Source organism: Rattus norvegicus, chromosome 11 (genome assembly GCF_036323735.1).
Source record: "Rattus norvegicus strain BN/NHsdMcwi chromosome 11, GRCr8, whole genome shotgun sequence".
Taxonomy (NCBI): domain Eukaryota; kingdom Metazoa; phylum Chordata; class Mammalia; order Rodentia; family Muridae; genus Rattus; species Rattus norvegicus.
Window position 1 is genome coordinate 27,178,380 of NC_086029.1, and position 20,977 is coordinate 27,199,356.

The 20,977-nt window shown below is 37.2% G+C and overlaps 1 protein-coding gene across 31 annotated transcripts in view; it reads right to left on the reverse strand.

Moving 5' to 3' along the window:
* Nucleotides 1–20,977, reverse strand: part of Robo2 (roundabout guidance receptor 2) — a 1,567,832-nt gene that overhangs the window by 1,162,461 nt on the left and 384,394 nt on the right. For 4 of the 31 annotated variants that reach the window (XM_039088676.2, XM_017598079.3, XM_063270795.1 and 1 more), the window contains exon 1: nucleotides 17,006–18,492. The exons of 1 other annotated variant lie outside the window; for it this stretch is intronic. In XM_039088676.2, coding sequence (XP_038944604.1) covers nucleotides 17,006–17,135 — 130 coding nt within the window. In that variant the 5' untranslated portion in view covers nucleotides 17,136–18,492. Of the gene's footprint in view, nucleotides 1–17,005; nucleotides 18,501–20,977 lie in introns of those variants that run through there. 26 more of the 31 variants (XM_039088683.2, XM_039088689.2, XM_063270799.1 and 23 more) reach the window with 10 other exon arrangements.

Here is a 20,977-nt window from a genome sequence, read left to right on the forward strand (position 1 = left end):
ACTGAGCACCAGTGCTGGTGCCTGTTTTCCGTGCAGTGAGATTTTAGAGGGGACTTTGATAAGTGCTGCAGGGACGCCAGCTCTAAGTGAACATCGACCAAGGGTCGAGGAGGTCAAATCAAGAGGTTAAAATCAAGCAGCATCGAATCGAGAAAGGCAGAGGAAGTAAGAGTCAGGCAGGTGAAAGTCATAAAGAAAGAAAACGAAATGGGATCAAAGTTTGATTGAACAGGAGTGAAGAGAGGTTATATATATAAAAAATAGAAACTTCCCTTCAAGAGGCGGCTTCTAAGGATGAGTGACTAGAGTCACTCTGTGAAGAAAAGCTACTCCTAGTTTCTGTGAATAAAGTGCCCCTTGTGAATTTTCTTGAATGGTAAATAGTTTCCAGGTTATCTGTTGCTTTAATGACTTTTTGCTGGGACCCCCATGTGAAGTACAGCCTTTTTACATTTAAGAAGGAGGAAAAAGTCAGGCGAACACATTTCGTCGTTATTATTCCGTATAACTTGGTCATATTTACCTCGCTGCTAAACTGTCTGTACATGACCACCCACAATTTAAACTACTTATTCACGAAATCTCTATCTCAGTGTCTCCCACTTGGAGTGGGAGAAAAGCTTCAGAGTGATAAATCCCACTGAAACCAGCTATAAACAACATCTGATCCATATAGACTGAAACTTGTTATAAGTAAAGAATGATTTAGATAGAGCGCATTTAGCACTGTCGAGCAGCGAACATTTATTATGAGAACCCCGCCACAGATGAAGCCGTAGTAGATAGTAAACCATCAATCAGACGCAGCCCCACAACAAATTGTGCCTCATCAACAGCTCTAATGTGTCATGAAGCTTCCAGAGAGACATCACTGGGCCATTTGTTAAGCATAAACTACTTTTTCACTGACAAAGCAAAGGACATTTGGTATTTTCATTTATATGTAATATCAGAATAAATTGATGAGATCTAGACATCTAAAATAGAGTTTCTATGTGGACAGGTTGTTGAAATTCACAGCCTGCTCTCTTCCTCCATAGTAGCTGTAAAGAGGTTGTTTATTCTCTATTTTTTTAAACAAATGGCTTAAGATAGTCTCCTAGTTAGGTTTCGAAATGGTAACATTATATACTATTTCAAAAATGTGTTTCTGTTATAGTAGAATGGAGAGAATATGTTTAGCACTTTCTGTTATAAGTCTAAGTATTGAGAGATTTTTTTAAAGAAACATTGCAAGTCTGGATGCTCCAAAAAACACGGAGGTTTGCTCGGTGCGACTAGAAAATTATTTAATGCCACAAAAGAAGTTATTTACAGATATCACAGTGAAGCCCTGGCCCCTCACAGTAGAGAATGCCTTCTATTCCTTCTATCACTTTGATTGCCTTTGAAATCTATCTGCCCGTGGACTCAATTGGACACATCTCTGTTCCACTCCCGGCATGTATAACTATGTTTTATATTGTTATTCTATGTACTAATACCTGGTCCCTACTTTGTAGTTCTCATAAATGATGTATTTTGGTTAACCAGTTGAAGACCTGACCTTAAACCCAGACACGGACATAAGAAAACGTTAATACAGTTCTTGATTTAGAACGACTGATTTCATACTCCAGTTTTCCAATCAAACGTAGAGGAATGTTGTGGGTTTTTTTTTTCATGACAAGCTGGATTCCTAACAGCTAGACTATCTTGCAGGTTTTCCCCTTTAAATTTCTCCTATGGGACACCAGCAAGATTGAGACTCAAGCTGTCTTAAAAAATAAAGTCACCACTACCATTGAAAGAGCAAATCAAAGGGAATTCAATGTGACAGCTTAAATAGAATGTTTTGTTCTTTCTTCAATTTGGGAAATTGTCTAACCTGAATGAACTTATTTTTCCTTATTTTATTTACAAATATATATATATATATACATATATAATGTATGTGTGTGTAAGTGTATTATATGTACATATATATGCATAATTTTAGCTATGTATCCATGTTTGTTCTCCTCCTATCTCTCTCCCCATCTTTCTCTCTGTCTCTCTGTGTATGTGTGTCTTCCTGCCTTATGTACAAGCTAGTGCCTACAAGAGCCAAAAGAGAACATTGCATCTTATGGAGCTAGAATTAGAGGCAGTTTGTGACCACGGGGCATGAATGCTGAAAAAGGAACTATGGCTCTCGAGAGAGAGAGCAGAGAACACATTGAACTATCAAGCTCTCTCCAGATTAGGAACTTACTTGTAAATTTGTATTAACCACTGAATTGACTTTGAGACTATAATGTTTTAGGACATAATTCCTTGCAAGGGATCACCAAGGATGCAGAACAGAAAACAACCATGTAATTTCGTAAGCTAAAATGTTGCTATGGTAGAATCTAGGGACTCCGGGAGTGATTCTTCAATGGCAAAGATTTCTCTAGACTCTTCATTTTAGAAAATATATGCACGGTGATTTCTAATTTAGATTACTTAATGTTTTTTTTCCATCTTTCTTGTCCTGTTTTTTAGCCCAAGGGACATTTTTAAAAATAACATTTTCCCATAATTTCAAACTTACAGAAAGGTCCGAGAAGAGCACAGAGATTTACCAGATAACCTTTACACAGATTTGGCAAATGAAAGAAATATGTATCTTGTTGGTTTTCTCTTTCCTTTTGACTAGTTTTTAATTCAACCATGTTAAGAGAGTGGCTGGGGGTGGAGAGAACTCTTGCTTAGCATGGTCAAACCTTGGGTTGAATGCCCAGCTCCCTATTCCTCTCCACCACTATTAGCCCCCAACAAAAAGAGAAGGGTTGGGTTTTTTGTGTTTTTTTTGTTTTGTTTTGTTTTGTTTTGTTTTGTTTTTAGCATTGGAATTGCCCAGCCAACACTCAAGTGTTATGTGTATCCCAGGATAGCTATATCGGTCATGTGATTTTATTCTGCATTGTTCCAGCCACAGTTTACATAGACAATGTAGCAGGCTGTGCTCCCAGGGAGAAGACTCTTGGTCCTGTATCCATCATACAGCGCACATGTTGTCCTGCTTGGCTTCATTGTGCCATACTGTGTATTGTGGTCAGGGTTAGAGAAATGAAATTGGTACACACTTACGTTTGCTTTGTCTAGACTGGGCAGTTTAGCTGATTTCCTCTGATCTTCTTAAATCTTTTTTTTTCTCCAAATTTAACAAGTCTGGCATTGTGGCAAAGAGAGTGCTTAGTTATATCTTTTGGATTTTGGTGTCTTGTCATTTGGGGAATATATGAAAATTAGTGACATATTTCATAAAACCAACTGATACATTTTATAGTAGACAACAAATACACAAATCTAGAAAATATTCTCAAAAAATTTCCAAAATCTTTATTGAAAAATGAAGAAACTTTATCAAGTAATTAAGTCCCCACAGCTAACATTTCTGGTTACATCGTCATATTAGTTAATAAAATATTCACAAGCCTGTTTTATTTCATTTTATATGCCAACAGAACCTGAGGGTGGGATGGGGACACAGAAATAATTTCCCTCATAATGAAGGTTATATTATGACATTAGGCTTAACTCTCTAGTGGCATTAAATATCGGTGTCAATGGCTATGCATCACTATCAATGACTTACCCACATTAAGATATTGCCTATTATATTGATAATATCTGGAAATTCTTCGAGGACCAATAAATATAGGAAGACTTCCTTTCCTCCTATGCTCTATCTCCTTTTCATTTCTCCTGTTTTGGGTCACTGTAATCAGGTGAAAGAAATTCCAAGCTCTTTGAAGCATTAGCCACCCTATTCCTATACCGTACATTCCTGTTCCCTTATCCAGGCAACGAACTATGTCACAGGATCTTGCTTAAAACATTTGTCAAAATTTTAAGACTTCATCATTATCTGTAAGTTCTTTCTTGTAGTTTTCCAAAAGATGGTGTCTATGAAATACATATCTAAGCATCTATATGTTGATATAAACATATATATCATTTTAATGTGTCGTATCAGTTTAATTATGTCATGTATATATGTATATCATGAGAACATATATATGTATATTGTGTTATAAGGCTATATCCACAGTAAGAATCAGTCTAAACTTATTCACATTCACATATTGCCTCCTTTAATTAAAAATTTATTAAAGTCACCTGGTGTCATTGATATTAGAAACTCAGTTTTTAAATAAAGTGTTTATATTTGTCTAGACTAAATTATAACAAGATGAACTTTTAAGACCTCAGTTTACTCTTGATAGAGGAGATGTTTTACTTAATTTTGGTTGATAAAAATCAGGAAATTAATTTTTTTCATTTTGTAATACTGAAAATGACATGGCTGACCAAACTCCCAACAAGCATTAATTTACCATCATTCTGATCTGAAATATGTGCTTTTCTGAGATAACTGACAGGAAAATCAAAAAATATATTTTACATAGAAAAAATTTAAAATATAATGAACAAGATATGTATATATATAGTTTATGAATATATATCAATACAAGTAACTAATATAAAATTTCAAGTTGGTAGTTTAAAAACAAGGTATAGTTAATATCAAGTTTTATATACTTTCTATATTACATAAAGTATATTAAATATAGGTAGTGATTTGGAGAGAAAATGGATCCTGAATACTATTGGGTCACTGGCTTGGTCACTGTAAAATTTTTACAGATACAGTTTTCAGGAGGTGGTCAGGTGATGAGTATGTGGTGACAGTATCTTTCACTGGTAGATTGACAACTGAATAGACTAGTCTCAAGTTGTGTCTCTTTTAGTGGATTTTGGTTTTTCTGGCTTTTAATAAGCATAATTAACTTTCAACTCATGAATTCATGTTGCTCTGGCTTATCATTTGCATGCAGCAAACTAACCATGCGCTGGAATCATGAGTCAAAATCCTTTCTACCTTAAGTGGCTTTTCTTCAGTATTTGATAAGGGAAACAAAAGCCAAGTAACACAGCATTCAAATGCAATAATGGCTTGAATGGAAACATATTCCCCAATCCCATGACCTTTATCCTTATCAACCAAGAACATTTAAAATGGTCTTACTTTTGAGATAGTAATACTAAAATGTTTTCAAGTGAACATTCAAATTTATGGTCAAAGATATTAAAACCATTATACACAATATAAAAAGAAGGGAAAGATAAGTCGTTAAAATATTATGTCAAATATTATCATATATATTTATTTATGCATACTACATGCTTTACATTTAACATGTATCTTATTGTAGTAACTGTGAATCATTGACACTCATCCCTTACCCTTTCATGAATTCTACATAACATGTCAACAATAACAATGAGAATAACTTAATTCTAAGCCTTCTATTTTTAAGAGAGTTACTAGAAAATACTTATGCACAGCCTGCAACCTGCTACTCCCATGCATTCTAGAAAGTCATCTTAAATTATATTAGAAATAAACTCAAGGAAATTATTGTAGGATAATTGCCCATCAGGCTTTCCTTCCTTAATTCATTAATGACTTTGTGTATTTATTTCATTATTTCCTTATCTAGAAAACCATCCATATCTAAATTCAGACTGTGTTCTAATGCAAGACATTTCAACCTTATCTTTCTCTTTTTTTTCTTTGACAAAAATAATTGATATTAAGAAGATGGAGTTATTGTAATATTCTAAATCTTACAAATGAATATATAAATATCAGAGAATTCTAAGTGTTGTGTGACATAAGATGTGACACAACAGGGTGCTTTAATTTACTTAATAAGACTTCACGTTGAGGATGCCTGATCTGTTTGTGATATTATGATACTCTATAAATTTTACTTGTCATAAATTCACAATCTCATTTTAAAGAAAATAATAAACACATTATATTTATTATATTTTTTTCTTCTTCAACAGAACCAGACTATTTTAAATGCCAAATGTTTGGTAATTAGATCTTTTCATTTAGTTGGTTTGGATTTGCTTGGCATTTGGTTTTTTGAGACAGGGTTTCTCAGTGTACCCTTGCTGTCCTGGATACTGCCCTTGTAGACCAGGCTAAACAAAACATCAGAGAGCTGCTCGCTTATACTTACTGAGTGCTTGGATTAAAGGTGTGTGTCACCATATCCATCATTGGTAAGTGGACCTTGATTAAGGGAATTAAACAAATTTTATTTTATCTATTCAATCAAAGATAAAAATCATCAAAATGTCCAGAGACATATGGAACTTCAAACATAGTTTGAATATATATAGTATATAAACTACATAAAACATCCATTTTGAATTATTAACCCATAACATACTATCTGATATGTTAGAAGATGAAAACACTTGCAATTTGGGTAGATAGGAAAGAAGAATAATTCCTGTGTATTTTCTTGCTCTATAAACACTTCAAACAAACTCAGTAATGTTTTGGAAATGTTCAAATTGTTGGTAATGATTTGGAAATAATCCTAACTTACTAGGTATGCCAATGCATTTTAATAGTGAAATTTGCTATTAATAAGGTACCCTACGAATTTATCAGGGTAAATTAAGATTGTCGGGTCACCACAGGTGGCCCATACATATACAGCCACCCAATTGGACAAGATGGATGAAGCAAAGAAGTGCAGACCGACAGGAGCCGGATGTAGATCGCTCCTGAGAGACACAGCCAGAATACAGCAAACACAGAGGCGAATGCCAGCAGCAAACCACTGAACTGAGAATAGGTCCCCCGTTGAAGGAATCAGAGAAAGAACTGGAAGAGCTTGAAGGGGCTCGAGACCCCAAAAGTACAACAATGTCAAGCAACCAGAGCTTCCAGGGACTAAGCCACTACCTAAATACTATACATGGACTGACCCTGGACTCTGACCTCATAGGTAGCAATGAATATCCTAGTAAGAGCACCAGTGGAAGGGGAAGCCCTGGGTCCTGCTAAGACTGAACCCCCAGTGAACTAGACTATGGGGGGAGGGCGGCAATGGGGGGAGGGTTGGGAGGGGGACACCCATAAGGAAGGGGAGGGGGGAGGGGGATGTTTGCCCGGAAACCGGGAAAGGGAATAACACTTGAAATGTATATAAGAAATACTCAAGTTAATAAAAAAAAAATAAATAAATAATAAAACAAAAAAAAAGATTGTCGGGTCACATGGGTACATTCTATTTGTTTCTGGGAAACAAGGCCCATGCACGACTAGACACACTATTCCAAGGAGAAGCTGTGTACCTATCCTTGGACCCCGTAAAGTGACAGTCACCTAATATTGCAATCAATAGCTTGGTCTCATAGCCGCCTATCAGATGATACCTGGTGGGTGTCGATGTCAGCACCAATAAACAGAAAACTGCGTGAGTGTCCCTGGAGTTTGAGCTGGGTACCCAGTTATTGATAAGCCTTACTTAAATCTCTATGTGTTCACCGACCTCAGTGTGGACTTGGACTTTTAGACCTTGGATGTCTCACCAGCCCCTCAACTCAGAGGTGGAGCAGGCTCAACTCTCAATTCCCAGCTCTCTGAGTTCAGGTCTGGCTCATTATCTTATCAATATAAGCCGTCTCTCAGCCTGCTTCTGATATTGGCTGTGGTGTCTTTCACCTGCATTCTCCTGTAAACAACATGTATGCTCCAAAATACACAGATGCACTTACTGTACTGTGTTTATGTGTATTCATTTTAAGAATTAAGACAAAATGAAAGAACACACATTTACCTCTGCCATGTAAGTGGGTTCATATGACAAATTGGTGTCATTTAAAGTGCTAAATTGTGAATTTTCTGTTATTCAATAATTCTTGCTGCCATAAAAAGCTTGATGTGCTGAGTTCCATTACTCATTTAACTAACATCATGAGCTGATATTGACTGAAAAGGTTACATCTTCTATTTAAGAAAGTGCATTATTGGGGTTGGGGATTTAGCTCAGTGGTAGAGCGCTTGCCTAGCAAGCACAAGGCCCTGGGTTCGGTCCCCAGCTCTGGAAAAAAAAGAAAAAAAAAAAAAAAAAAAGAAAGTGCATTATTGACTCATCCACATCGTTTGTGAAGCTAGAGAAGTGAGCGCTCTCCCCCTTTTAATGGCTTGCTGTTGACACCTCAAAATATTTCCACGAGTACCTACGAGCCTTCATATCCTAGAAAACGTGTCACAGAGAAATTGAACATTTACTGGGCGGTGAGGTTCTCCACTAGGAAGATAGCTGAAGGTTGGCGCTATGCTGTGATCTTCCACAAAAATTTCTACTGTTTCTCCACGCTTATGTATTATTCAGACAAATAGTGGCCCTGAAATAGAAAAATGCTTCTTATCTCTTAAAACTTTTATTGAGCAGGATTCCAAATGCACAGTTAAGTGCTACTCTCTGTGTATTTAACTCAGAGGGGGAAAAAAAAAGAAGCTATTTGGTGCTGATTTTAGAATCATTGGCGACAAGACAGACAAGGAAGTGTATACTAGGAGTCATGGCGATACATATGAAAAATTAAAAGATTAAAATTAATTTGAACTCGTAATGTACCACGTGGAAATCTAAAAATCTATTTCCACGTGAAACAGCTTGAGCGCATTCCTTGCCATCTGGGTTTGGACCTGGCTCATTCAGTTCCAGCTCTGCCTTCCCGAATGCTCCAATTTCATATACACTGTAGAAACGATAATCTCCAAGATGCCTAGGGATTTTTTTTTAATGTAGTTGTTGTGTTTTCTTATATGGCCAATATTCCTCAAACATTCTTCTAGTGATATGAATGTCTTTTACTTTAAACAATATTAATCTTTGGTTTATTGAAGCAATAGATCACAGCCACATTTTCAAATATGATGTTTTTTTTATTTATTCATTGAAAATTGGGTTTAAAATACCCCAAAGTGCAGCAAAAATTTGTAACACATCTGGTGAGCTTTAAAATATAGATTGAGGAATTCAAATGAAGGAGAATAAAATTTCAATTTGGACTATTCAGGTTATAAAGCAAATAGAATTCAGTGCTAGTATTCAGGCATAAGATTAAATTCTATTATGCATATTAATCATTAGTGTAAACAAAAAGTGTTAAATAAATTGAACAATTGACTATTACATTTCCACATATTTCGAGGCAGAGTTTCACTGATTTAGCCCAGGCTAGCCTCAAATTCAGTATGAGGTTTTGAGACTGATTTGGGTTCTCTAATCTCACTCTCTCCACTTCCCAATAGAATGTAGCAGCATATTCAGTTTATGCCCAGTGCGGTGCTCATAAATACCCTGAGCCCCGAGTTTTAATTTTCTGGATTCATGGGTGTGTTTTGTATAGTTGTAGCAAACATTTTTTAAAGAAAAAAATTAAAAATAGTGTTAATTATTTTACATATACAGTATTTTACCTGATGCAGTTCTATGAGAATTCTGAGAATCACAAAAGTTGAAGAAGCTAATCTCAGATTTCACTGATAAGAAACGGTTGAGAAATAGGTAGAAAGACAAAGCTTCTTGTCTGTGAGAACAAGTACAAATTAGTTCGGCAAGCATGACTGACCATGTTGTAAGGTTAGCCTAACTATGACATGTTAGCAAGAAACTGAATACAAGACTGCACAGATGGAAATTACAAGAATTTAAGCAAAAATGAGAACACATTAAAAAAACGAATCTTCCTAGAACACTGACTGACTTGGTGATTCTCACTAGTCCTGTGAAGTGAGTCAAAGTTCATGCAAGTTAAAAGTAACAGTGATTTGTAAATGGCTTTAGCCCATCATCTTAAAATTATTAGTTATAATTTTCTATAAATTTCTATAATTTTCTATTAGTTATAATTTAAAAAATTAGTTATAATTTATAATTAGTTAAATATGCTGTCACTCATATTTAACTCTTATGCCAACCAATTTACATAAGATTCTTGAAACAGAAGCATAAAATTATACTGATATATATAAGTATATACACATAAGGTATTGAAAATTATAACTGTAAATCTCAAATACCATCCAATAATTTAATTAAGATTCGAAGAATTCTTTTCTTAGGACAGATACAGCTAAGTCTTAATTATATGTTATATATTATATATGTAAATCCCCTTTACATATATTTTATAACTAGTAATTGAGTAAACTAATTTACACATGTAAATAGTTCAGTGCCACAGCATAAATGTGGATTAATTATATACTAGGTGTTTATAAATACATTCATTACCGATTTAAAAAACGGTATGTATGTGTATTGACATGCATGCTAATGTCTTAGAGAAGTGATAAAAAATTCTTAAAAATTTTGTGTAAATTATTTTGAAGTATCAAGCCACTTGAGATAATTTAGCCTAACACGGTCATCCCCAAGGTAAGTAAACAGTTTTCAATAGGAAGTGTTCAGGAAACATAGTGTTAGAGAATTTCTCTCACAGATACAAGACCTTTTCTAAAATATTCGTATATGCTTATATTTTTTGGTCACTTAAATTTTTTGTCTTGGGAGCACTTGATAAGCACTTTTTGAACGACTGAATTCATAGGATTAGGATTACTACTGCACCACACAAGTGTATGGGGTGCAGTACATCGTCTAAGGTATTTCGTTAGGAGCATAGTATAGATTTCTCAACTTTGGATATACAAGTTACCTTCATGATGAGTTGCAGACCATAAGACATGGTCATTTAAATATCACACTTTAGCAGGGCATCAAGTTTAACTCATAACATTTGACAGTCCATATCCTTAAACCTACATCCCTACATGCATACCTATACAGGTCATGACCTCTATAAACCTGGGCAGAACATTCTGTTAGATCAACACAGTCTGCATTTCCTGGCCACTTCCTCATACTTGTGTGGACTCTGGAAGATACTTCATTTATGACCAGTAACTTATTAGCTGGTAAAAATTACATTAGAGACTTAACACTGTGTCGCTATCTTCAGAGCACAGCATTGGTCTTTATTTCAGGCTGGTGTCTTCTTCATGATAGAGACTTTTGACATTGAGAAAAAGGGGACTGCACTGAGCTTATACAGGATGTATCCCTTTACGTTTTTGCTATCAACTTTTCATAAATTGGGACAATTCATGAATGTATTATTTTTACCCTTATTAGAAAATAAGTTCATTATATTTTTGAAAATAATTGCTATGAAATTATCAGAAAATTATTTTCTCCATGTAAGAACACTAGATTATTAAGTGGATCATTTATCGTTTGCATAGTGCTTGAACTCAAACAATAATCATTCATCTAAACATAATCATTCAGCTAAACATCATCCCTTAGTGATCACATTTTACTGCTTGACTATGTAATAATGAATTGAATACTATTCCACTTATTTTAAACCCTTAAACCCTCCATTAGAAAAATGGACTCTGAAATGTATAGTAGGCTTAATTTTGTTGAGCCTATTATATTTAAATGCAAGTAGGCCTGATCATTCAAAAATAACTGAAAGTGCATGAAAGTAATACATACACACATGGGCAGTCATGTAATCCTATCCTTTAAAAGTATTACTAGTTCTAATTTCATATTGATTTGATACATATAATCTATTACTTACACAGAAAGAACATAGTTGACAGCAACCTCCCCCACTCTAATTTAGCAATATAAACTCTTTCCCAGGCCATCATCCTTCAATATGAATCATACTAGTAATCTAGTAAAGAGACGTTGAGACATATCAAGTCAGCAATCATTTCTATCTTTTAAAAGCCAGTATATATTTAATACGAAACGGGAAAGCAACTAAAGCAGCGTGTTCACCAGCACGCATCACCAAGAAGATCAGTAACTTGAAGACCAATTCAATGGTGACACTGAAAATTTTATTCTAAATTGAGGTTTCAATGTTCTATGAAAGAGATACTAATAAAAAATAGGATTCAAGTATTTCTTCTTTCCTTCTTGAAGTTGTCCAACTACATCCTTTTTACATTTTAATATGTTAATTACTCAGCTGAAGATATCTTAAGAGAAAAACATTATTCTAAGAGAATACATTCAAGAAAATGAAATATGAGATCCTAGAGTCTCGTAACTATCTGTAAGGGAATAGCTTCTTACTGTCACCACTAGAGCAAGTTTCTGCTCTCCAACTTTCAAAACCAATGTATTCTTAAAGGGAACATGCCTCTCTCCGGGAAAACTGCACACCACCTCTAAGGTTCCGGTGAAGGACTTTGGATGTTTGGTCTTCATTGGCAGTGCTCCCTGGATGAAGGTGGTCTTAAAAACTTGAAAAATATTTGGCTGAAAAACAACTTCCAACTTTCAAGACAACTCAAGCACTTAAGATGTTCTCGTTTTTGAAAATATATTTGGTTTTTTCAGTATTTTCATATGCCCTTTTTTTCTCACAAATACCTCTGGTTTTAATAACTTTGGCTTCTTAATTGTAGCAAACTCTTTGAACAGCTAAAAGGTTCCTTTTTTAAGCAATCACATTTGGGTCTTATAAGCTTCAGTTGACTTCAGGATGACCTTGGCAGGCTTGGTCTGGACCCTAGCAGTAGTGAAGATGCAGACTTCAATAAGAAAGTCCTTAGGAAATTCAATGTTGGTCAAATGCAAGTTACATGGGACATGTTGAAAACTATTATGTGGGTGTATATATACATGTGTCTCTGTGTGCAAAATGTTCATACAATAAAAGAAAAACAAATAATCTGAAAATAGTTTTCAACATGTCACTGCTGACTTACATTGTGTATACTATATATTATATATTATACCTATTATTACATATTATACATATATATTATATATAATGTGTATGTCTACATGGTACATATGCATAAACAATGTGTGCATGCCTGGTGTATGTACATGCATGCACATGCCTGGTGTCTGCAGAGGTCAAAAGAGTTAGATATTTTAAACTGGAGTTTCATACCATTGTGAGCTATCATGTGGATTCTGAGAATCAAACCCAAGTTGTCTGCAAGGACAAGTGTTCTTAATCACTGAACCATTGCCTGAGCCCCAAAATTTTCCAATTTTATTAGGAAATATATTCTTTGAGCAATCAATGTTCTTAATAATAGTCAAGCCATAACTTATATCCAAAAATTTAACTTTTATTAGAGAATAGATATTTTCCCAATCCTAAAATTTACATAATATACTCTGCTGGATGAGTTAATAGGCAAAAATAAATAAATGTTTCATTAGTTCCTTTACGTGGGATAAAACTTTTGTAGTGACAGAAAATGTGCTTGCTGATATTAAATAGTTTTAAAATAGTTTACAAAAATACCTTATTATAAATTTTAAGGTCCAAAACGCTTCAATAAATTGCAATCCATTCTATTTTAATTGACAGCATATTAGATGGTGCCATGTAGATAATGGTACTTTCTGAATATCCTGTGCCCATGCTTCAGTGCATTAGGAACTAAAATAACTCAGTGGCATTGTGTCTGCTCATAACACATTCTAGTCCTTTACAAAGGGGCAAGATAACTGCCTGGGAAGTTTCCTTTGTTTAGCAAAGATAGCCATGGATAGCTGGTTTCTGTAATATCTAAAAGGAAGCAAGGTTGTGTGTGTGTGTGTGTGTGTGTGTGTGTGTGTGTGTGTGTGTGTGTGTGTGTGTGTGAGAGAGAGAGAGAGAGAGAGAGAGAGAGGGAGAAAGAGAGAAATACAGACAGAAAGACAGAGAGGTAGAGAAGGACTGAGAGAATCTTTTGAATATCAACTTTGGATAGCTCATCTTCTGTGTCCCAGTGTTCTCTCCTGCATCGTCACTGAGGGGGTGGTAGGAAGCCAACGGTTACTTCCAGGAGGTTTACCAAAGATCAAGTCAAGCATCTCCGTGAGCGGGCACATCCGCAGAGCCAGGCGTAGCTCTGCCCCCTGAGCTTCCTCAGTAACTCTTCGGATTTGTCATTCTTCATTAGGCACCAAATGCTTGAAGTTTGACTGGCAACTTTAATGTCAGTGTTCTTTATTTCAACATTCAAAATGACTTTGTTTTCTATCAAATCACCTTCACTTTGCCCTTCAATGGCAGACAGGAATTAAACTTAGCTTCCGTTTTAGTTGTCAGTAAGGTAAATACAGATTTTCCTATTCATGCCTATCTGCTGCACTGTGTAATGTGGACTGAAGAGTGTGCATGAAGCATCTCTGTGGAGCTGTGTCTTCCTTTCAGTCTATCTTCCCAGTGAGGGTAATCGAATGTAAAAGTAATCGGGTTCTTTAATTTTCATGACGATGATGTCAGCTATGTCATTAGGAGTTCCTGTGAGTGTACGTGGGTACAAACTCTCACGATCGGTTCAGTTATGCTCTGAACTCATCAGATGGACACCCGCCATTCCCTTAAGGAATCCATATAATGTGATTAAATAGAAAAGCATATGCCTCGGGGAAACCCTGCTGGCCTACTAACCTACATTTGGAAGGCACACTCATTGATAAGCTGAGAGCTGAAAAACATTCAACCATTTCCCATCAGTGTTCTACAAGTCAGTTTCACAGATATCTGTTTTGTAATGAATGGTGGTGTGCTGTCCGCACTACCCTCACGCAGGCTGCAGCTACACACTGGTCTCTGATGTTCCCAGTCCTCATCTCTGCACCAATAACCTCTTCCTTCAGAATGATCGTTCCTATTAATACAACAAAAATGGAAGTTGTCGGTGTGGGCAGGTTGCCATATGGAGGTTGACAGCTGCTCAATCAGATTAAGATAAACACTGGGGCGATGTGAGGGTGAAAGAAAGGGGGTGGGCGGGCAGTTGCTTCTGAGGAAAACTCTTAACTGGCTATTGGTATTTTGTTCAGGACTTTTAGGCATAGTGGACTAGTTTGAAAGGTTTTGTTTGTAAGTAGGCGTACTCAGATAGTGGTGACAGAAAGCAAAGAGCCTCCATTACAGCAATGATGTTTAAAAAGGTTTACTCCTTCCCTGGCTGTACCATACACACGACACCTTTGCCAGATATGTTAAAAAGTTAATGAAAGACCCCTACACCTGAAAAATAAAACAATGTTAAAAACACTGTTCAAAATATCAACAGTTGAATATAGGCTTTTAAAGACTTCCTAATATTCCAAGAGAAAAAAAATGTAAGGATTTTACAACCCACTGAAAGATAACACACCACCATCAATAGCCAAGCTCATGAATAAATAAATATTTACAACATATACATATGCATATCAAGTCGAGTCTGCATTTGCAGAAGCCCTGCATCTGTGTGATGCATTTACGCATTGCACATACACTGATAAACAGAGGCACGGAAAGGGAAATTATTTCAAAGCACAGTCGACACATTGAAGTTGTCTAGTAACTGGCCCCGGCCTTTCCAGACACGTGAGCGTTCCTTTAACCATGGACGAGATGCCTCGCCGTGATTGCCTATTCCTGAACTTGACTGAGCCGCACCATCATCATACAGCAGCGCTAGCATATTTCTAGCTGAGCTAGTTACAGAGAACATCAGAGAGAGAGAGAGAGAGAGAGAGGGAGAGAGAGGGAGAGAGAAAGTAGGGACACATTCAAAGACAGCAACGCTCCAGACCTGATTTACAAATGAAATCCCAGGCATCTGTATCTGAAGCTGTGTGGAATGAATAAATGCCCCGGGAAGAGGCTCCAGCATTTTGACTAGGTTAACAGTCTTCTAAATACTGGCGTCTATTTTGCATTCTCACCAGGTTTCCAGAGGTCTGCATCCAGTGCTGAAGTTTAACACAGGAAATTAAACTTTGACATGCTATAACTACTGACTGTCATTGAAAACTGTACCTAAGAAATATAAGTTAACTCCCCTGACATCTCCTGGAGTCAATACAACCATACATCTTGTGATCCCAAGCCACCTAAAGCTGCCAGGCAGGCTGACATAAATAACAGCTGGCAACGCGCAGGTGAAAAATCCATTGATAACACAGAGCAATACAGTAATGTGCTGATATAATTTACAAGGCCCAAGAGGATTTGGCCCACCGTTCTTTTGGTGGATGTGCACCAGCAGTCTAAGTGCCTGTTGGAACTTCTCCCTGGAAGGTATATTGGCAGAAGATTTGTAAGGTCTGAGAGGCAACCGAAGGATAAAGAGAAAGAGAGAAAGATCAAACTGAAGGGGGCCTGGGTGTTTAGAAAAATCCTACAAAAGTATGGCGAGAAATTATTAAATCTTCTGGTCCATGTCCCTCCTTCTCTTGAACCCTTGATCATCACATGACATCCAAAGCAAAGGTAGGTGTGTGTGTGTGTGTGTGTGTGTGTGTGTGTGTGTGTGTGTGTGTGTGTATGTGTGTGTTGGGTGGAGGACACAGATTTAGAAAACGTTTCTAGAGGTAAGAAAGCACAGCAATATTCTCAGAAATCTTCCGTCAAGATTTTCCCTACAATGCACAGGCTCTCCCGGGATATTTCTGCAGCATCATTTTTACTTTGCTGCATCCACAGAGCGCATACCTTGCTAACTTGTGTTTATGTAAACAAATGTCATTGGGTGAAGCAGAGCCGACTGAACTTTGAAAATCGGTAGCTTCAGAGCCTCTAAAAGCCACAGCTCAGATTTTCCAACGCCCAGAGAAAATGCATTACTAAGCTCCAAAGTACTACAAGCCCTTTTTCCTCATTCAGCAGGTACCTCCAGTACTAAAGTTAAGACCATTTATCTTTATTAACCCATCAACTGCGATAGAGTCAGTCCCACAGTTAGCACTGTTTCTCCAAACAACAATCTGACCATTTCACAAAATCGGCCAAGAATCAAGAATATTCAGGATCCTTTACATTATTATTATTTTTTAAATACAGCTTCCTAAAGAGAGCAAACATCTCTTTGCACTTAAACAGCATGCATCTGGCTTCTGAGTCTCACTGCTGGAAACAATCACTCTAATGCATGGAAAGCCCAGCATCCCCCAAATTGCAAAGGTATTTATATCAGTAAGAGAGACAAACTCTTCCTCTAAGCCACCTACCACGCAGATCCCTTTTCCTGAAATAAAAACCCGATTTCAAACAGACAGCTCCGTTCCCTTTAGCGTTCTTAACTTGCCTTTAGCTCCCCTTGCTTTCACCCTTCAGATCTTTACCAGAGAACTTCATTACTTACCCCCCTTCCAAGGTTTGCCCTTCCAGGGGGTCCTGGTCAGTTTGCCTAGAGTTGGTCCAGCGAAGAAAAGCATCAAAACGAAGAGAAGTTCAAGTCTAGTAATTTTCTCCACTTTCTCGGATGATAACATTTCCACAAGTGAATTTTGTAAAATTTCTCACATCCTCTTCCCTCCCGGTTATGAGAATAGCATTAATCATTGAGAAGCCGGAGGTACGTGGTGTTTTGCCATCTTTAGCAGCTGAAGGAGCAGCTCCCTGATGTAGCCCTAAGCCAAGCTACATTTCTCACGGCTCCAGCTCCTTCCCCTCAGCCCGCAGTCAGCACTGTTTCCACTTTAAGAGCTGTAAAATCATTCCTGCTCTCCACTTTGCTTTCAGTGGGAATATTCCTCAGCGTCCTGCGTGCACTTGATTGAAAATGATAAAAACAGGAATGTGAGTCCAGCAGAAAAGAGAAGAGATGTCAGGACCGTGTGAAAAAGATGAGAAGCAGTTGTACTGACAGCTTTCAGGCTGCCTGTGTGATCCTAATAGCCGTGCAGCCAACCAAATTGCTCTTTTAAGAGTAATAAGGCTTCAGTGAAAGCTGGTATCACAGCCACTTGGGTGGGTAGTGCTCGGCTTGAAAATCACCCAGGCACCGCCACAGATAACGACTGCTTCAGTCCGGACTGAGAATAGGAAAAGCTGAACAAAAATATAGTATGCACAGAGGGTAGTTAATCTGAGGTGAGGACAGAGGGGTTTTCGGGGGATGTGCTAGCGACAAGCTCAGCACCTAGAATGTAGTTTCCTTTTCCACCCCTTCACCTTGTGAGTTTACAAATGCGTGGTAACTGCACTAATTATGTGTAAATGGATCCGAAATATTTATTAGGTATAAAATAAGTACATTGCCTGTTTTTTTTCTCCTCACAAGAGTAAAGCAAAAAAGCAAATTCTCAATGTCTTTTTCCTGCACCAAAGTCCTTTCCTTAGGCACTCTTATATCTTCCTCTTCCCCTGAAAGAACCCATCATGGATATCACAAAAGAAACTTTTGAAATATCAGAGAGGCTCTGCCCTGGCTCTGCTAATCACACATCCAGAGACTCATTTTTGTATTTGTTTATGCACATCACCATGGAAATGCAGGCACTCTAGAAGTCTCTTGGCCTTTTGCAAGTAAGTATATTTATGAAAACACTGGTGGTCTGGAGGTGTTTTTATCTTAAAATCCAACTTCCAGACTCCACCTATGGATGACTGGGAGATGAGCAAAGTAAACCTAGACCTCTAGTTCCAGATAAGAGGAACTCTAAGAATAAAACCTGAGGTGAATGAGCACGGACCAAAACACTGTGGCAAATATTTCAAAACTGTCTATATTTTAGTATTGTCCATATGGCCAATTATCCCCTGAATCAGTGAGCCACAAACACATAAATTATGCATTTATGTTTTAAAGCAATGACTTTCAATATTATGGTAAACCACAAATTTTATTTTCAAAGTATAACAAATTGGCATTTTCATATTATGAGCTTGGAAAAAGTATTTTGCAAAAAATGAGTTGTCTCATTTTAAATAACCTACATCATAGAGCAGGATGAACCTACTTTAGATTTAAGCAAACAGATAATAGAAAATAACATCTTATTATGAACAGGACAATGACTTTAATAGGATACTCAATTAATTTAGAAAAAAGGTTTAACTTCCGATTTCAGAACTTCTGAGATATTTGAAAGCATCCTATCATGCCCATTTTGCAAGGAGTACTTTAAAATTTATGTCTGAGCATATTCTAAAAGGTCAGCTCATATTTCACTCCGAATTTTCTTTTTTCTCAAGTCTCTCCACCTCTTGCTTAGCTGGTATCATTTGCTGTCATTAAGCACCTTCAAACAGGTACTGGTAGACTTGATTAGCCTTACAACAATATTCTGATAAAGACTCTAGAACTACGGACATATACTATTTACCAGTTTAATTCCTCTAAATAGAAGAGGGGATAGGGAGACAAAGTTTAGAGCAGAGACTAAAGAACGGCCATTCAGAGCCTGCCCCACATGTGGTCCACACATATACAGCCACCAAACTAGATAAGATGGATGAAGCAAAGAAGTGCAGGCTGAAAGGAACCGGATGTAGATCTCTCCTGAGAGACACAGCCCATGTCAAATAAAGAGGCAAATGCTAGTAGCAAACCAGTGAACTGAGAACGGAACCCCTGTTGGACGAATTAGAGAAAGGACTGAAAGAGCTGAAGAGGCTTGAGACCTCATATGAACAACAATGCCAACCAACCAGAGCTTCCAGGGACTAAGCCACTACCCAAAGACTATATATGGGCTGACCCTGAGCTCCAGCTGCATAGGTAACAATGAGTAGCCTAGTAAGAGAACCAGTGGAAGGAGAAGCCCTTGGTCCTACCAAGGCTGGAACCCCAAGTGTAGGGGATTGTTGAGGGAGCAGTAGAGGGGGTGGACGGGGAGGGGAACAACCTTATAGAAGGGAAGAGGGAGGGGTTAGGGGGCTGATGGACAGGAAACTGGGAAAGGGAACAACATTTGAAATGTAAATAAGAAATACCCAATTTTAAAAAATGGAAAATCTAAGTGTTTATTTCTTAATGATTTGTTTCTCCTTATGTAGAAAATAAAAATGTTAGTAATCTCACATAGGATGGAATGTTGTTGGCAGAGACAGTTGAACATTTCTGAAGGGCCTAGCTTGAGCTGAGCAGGGTTAAGAAGAAAGCCATTCCTTCCTGAGTCACTGCTACATTTGGTCAGGTTGATTCTTAGGAAATGTCACGTTTAGATTTTAAAAGTTTACTTCCCTTTCAGTGACCCCTGGTAAGCACCAGAACATAGATCTCTCTGGTGGATAAATTGTAACAGAATTAGAACTCAACCAGTGTGGTTCATGGCAGAAAGGTCATTTTCTTCTAGACATCTCTGCTGAAGGTTTAGAATGTGCCCAAGATTTCTTGAAGCTATAAAAGACACCACAGAGCCTGCACCCTTGAACATGGAAAGCCAATAGAGTAAAGGAGGTTAGAGATAATAGCAAAAATATCAAATATAGAATATAGAGACACTTTGGTAAGAAACATGACTTCTCAACTAAGTTCATATGTGTGGTTCATCAGCATTCTATGAGAGTTAAATATTTCATATGTGTTAACTCCTTTGTAAGTCAATGAAATCAAGCAAGCATTATCCTACCCCCCCATTAGTATTTTGTAAATTGTTACAAAGAAAGCTTAGATCTCTTGTACAGGTTCATACAGCTGTGGTTTGAACTCAGCGCAGTTCTGAGCATTTGTCAGTGTGGTATGTACTCTCCTGAACTTGTCTCCATCCAATTATTCTGAGAGAGCACTTAGGTCAGGAAATTCATTCTCTAGGAGGATGGCAAATACAATAGTGACATCAAACTCTGTATATGTCACACATCACTCGTTTATATGAGTCTGCTACTATTAATCTTTACGGAAGTCTCTGTGCATTGTGGCATCAGGAGTAAAGCCAGGATTCAGATGAACTCGGTACTCTAGATCCAGATTTCATTATTCTGCTTCAGTTTTCTCTTTCCTGCTACAGGAGTCAAGGAAAACCAGCTAGGAAGCACTGTGTGTGGATGTATGTGAGGAAGAGAGTGCCAAGCCGTGTGTTTGGGTGACTGAATTGATAACTCCCATTGGTTATGGTTGCATGGAGGTCCACAAATGGGAAAATATATTAGAGATAATAGCACTAAGGAAAAAAGACAGACTAAATCCCGCTTACTACCTGCTCCTTAATGAGGAAGGTGGAAAATGCTGTGCTACAACATAGTAAATGTAGTGTTGGTCATCCAGTAAGAAGCCTATTATAAAAGAAGAATCTATGGACATTAAAAGGCCAGAGGAAGACTTGTATTAAATGATGCGTTGTATAGAGAAGGTCACTTTTTGACTATGAAGTGTCACTAGTATTTACTT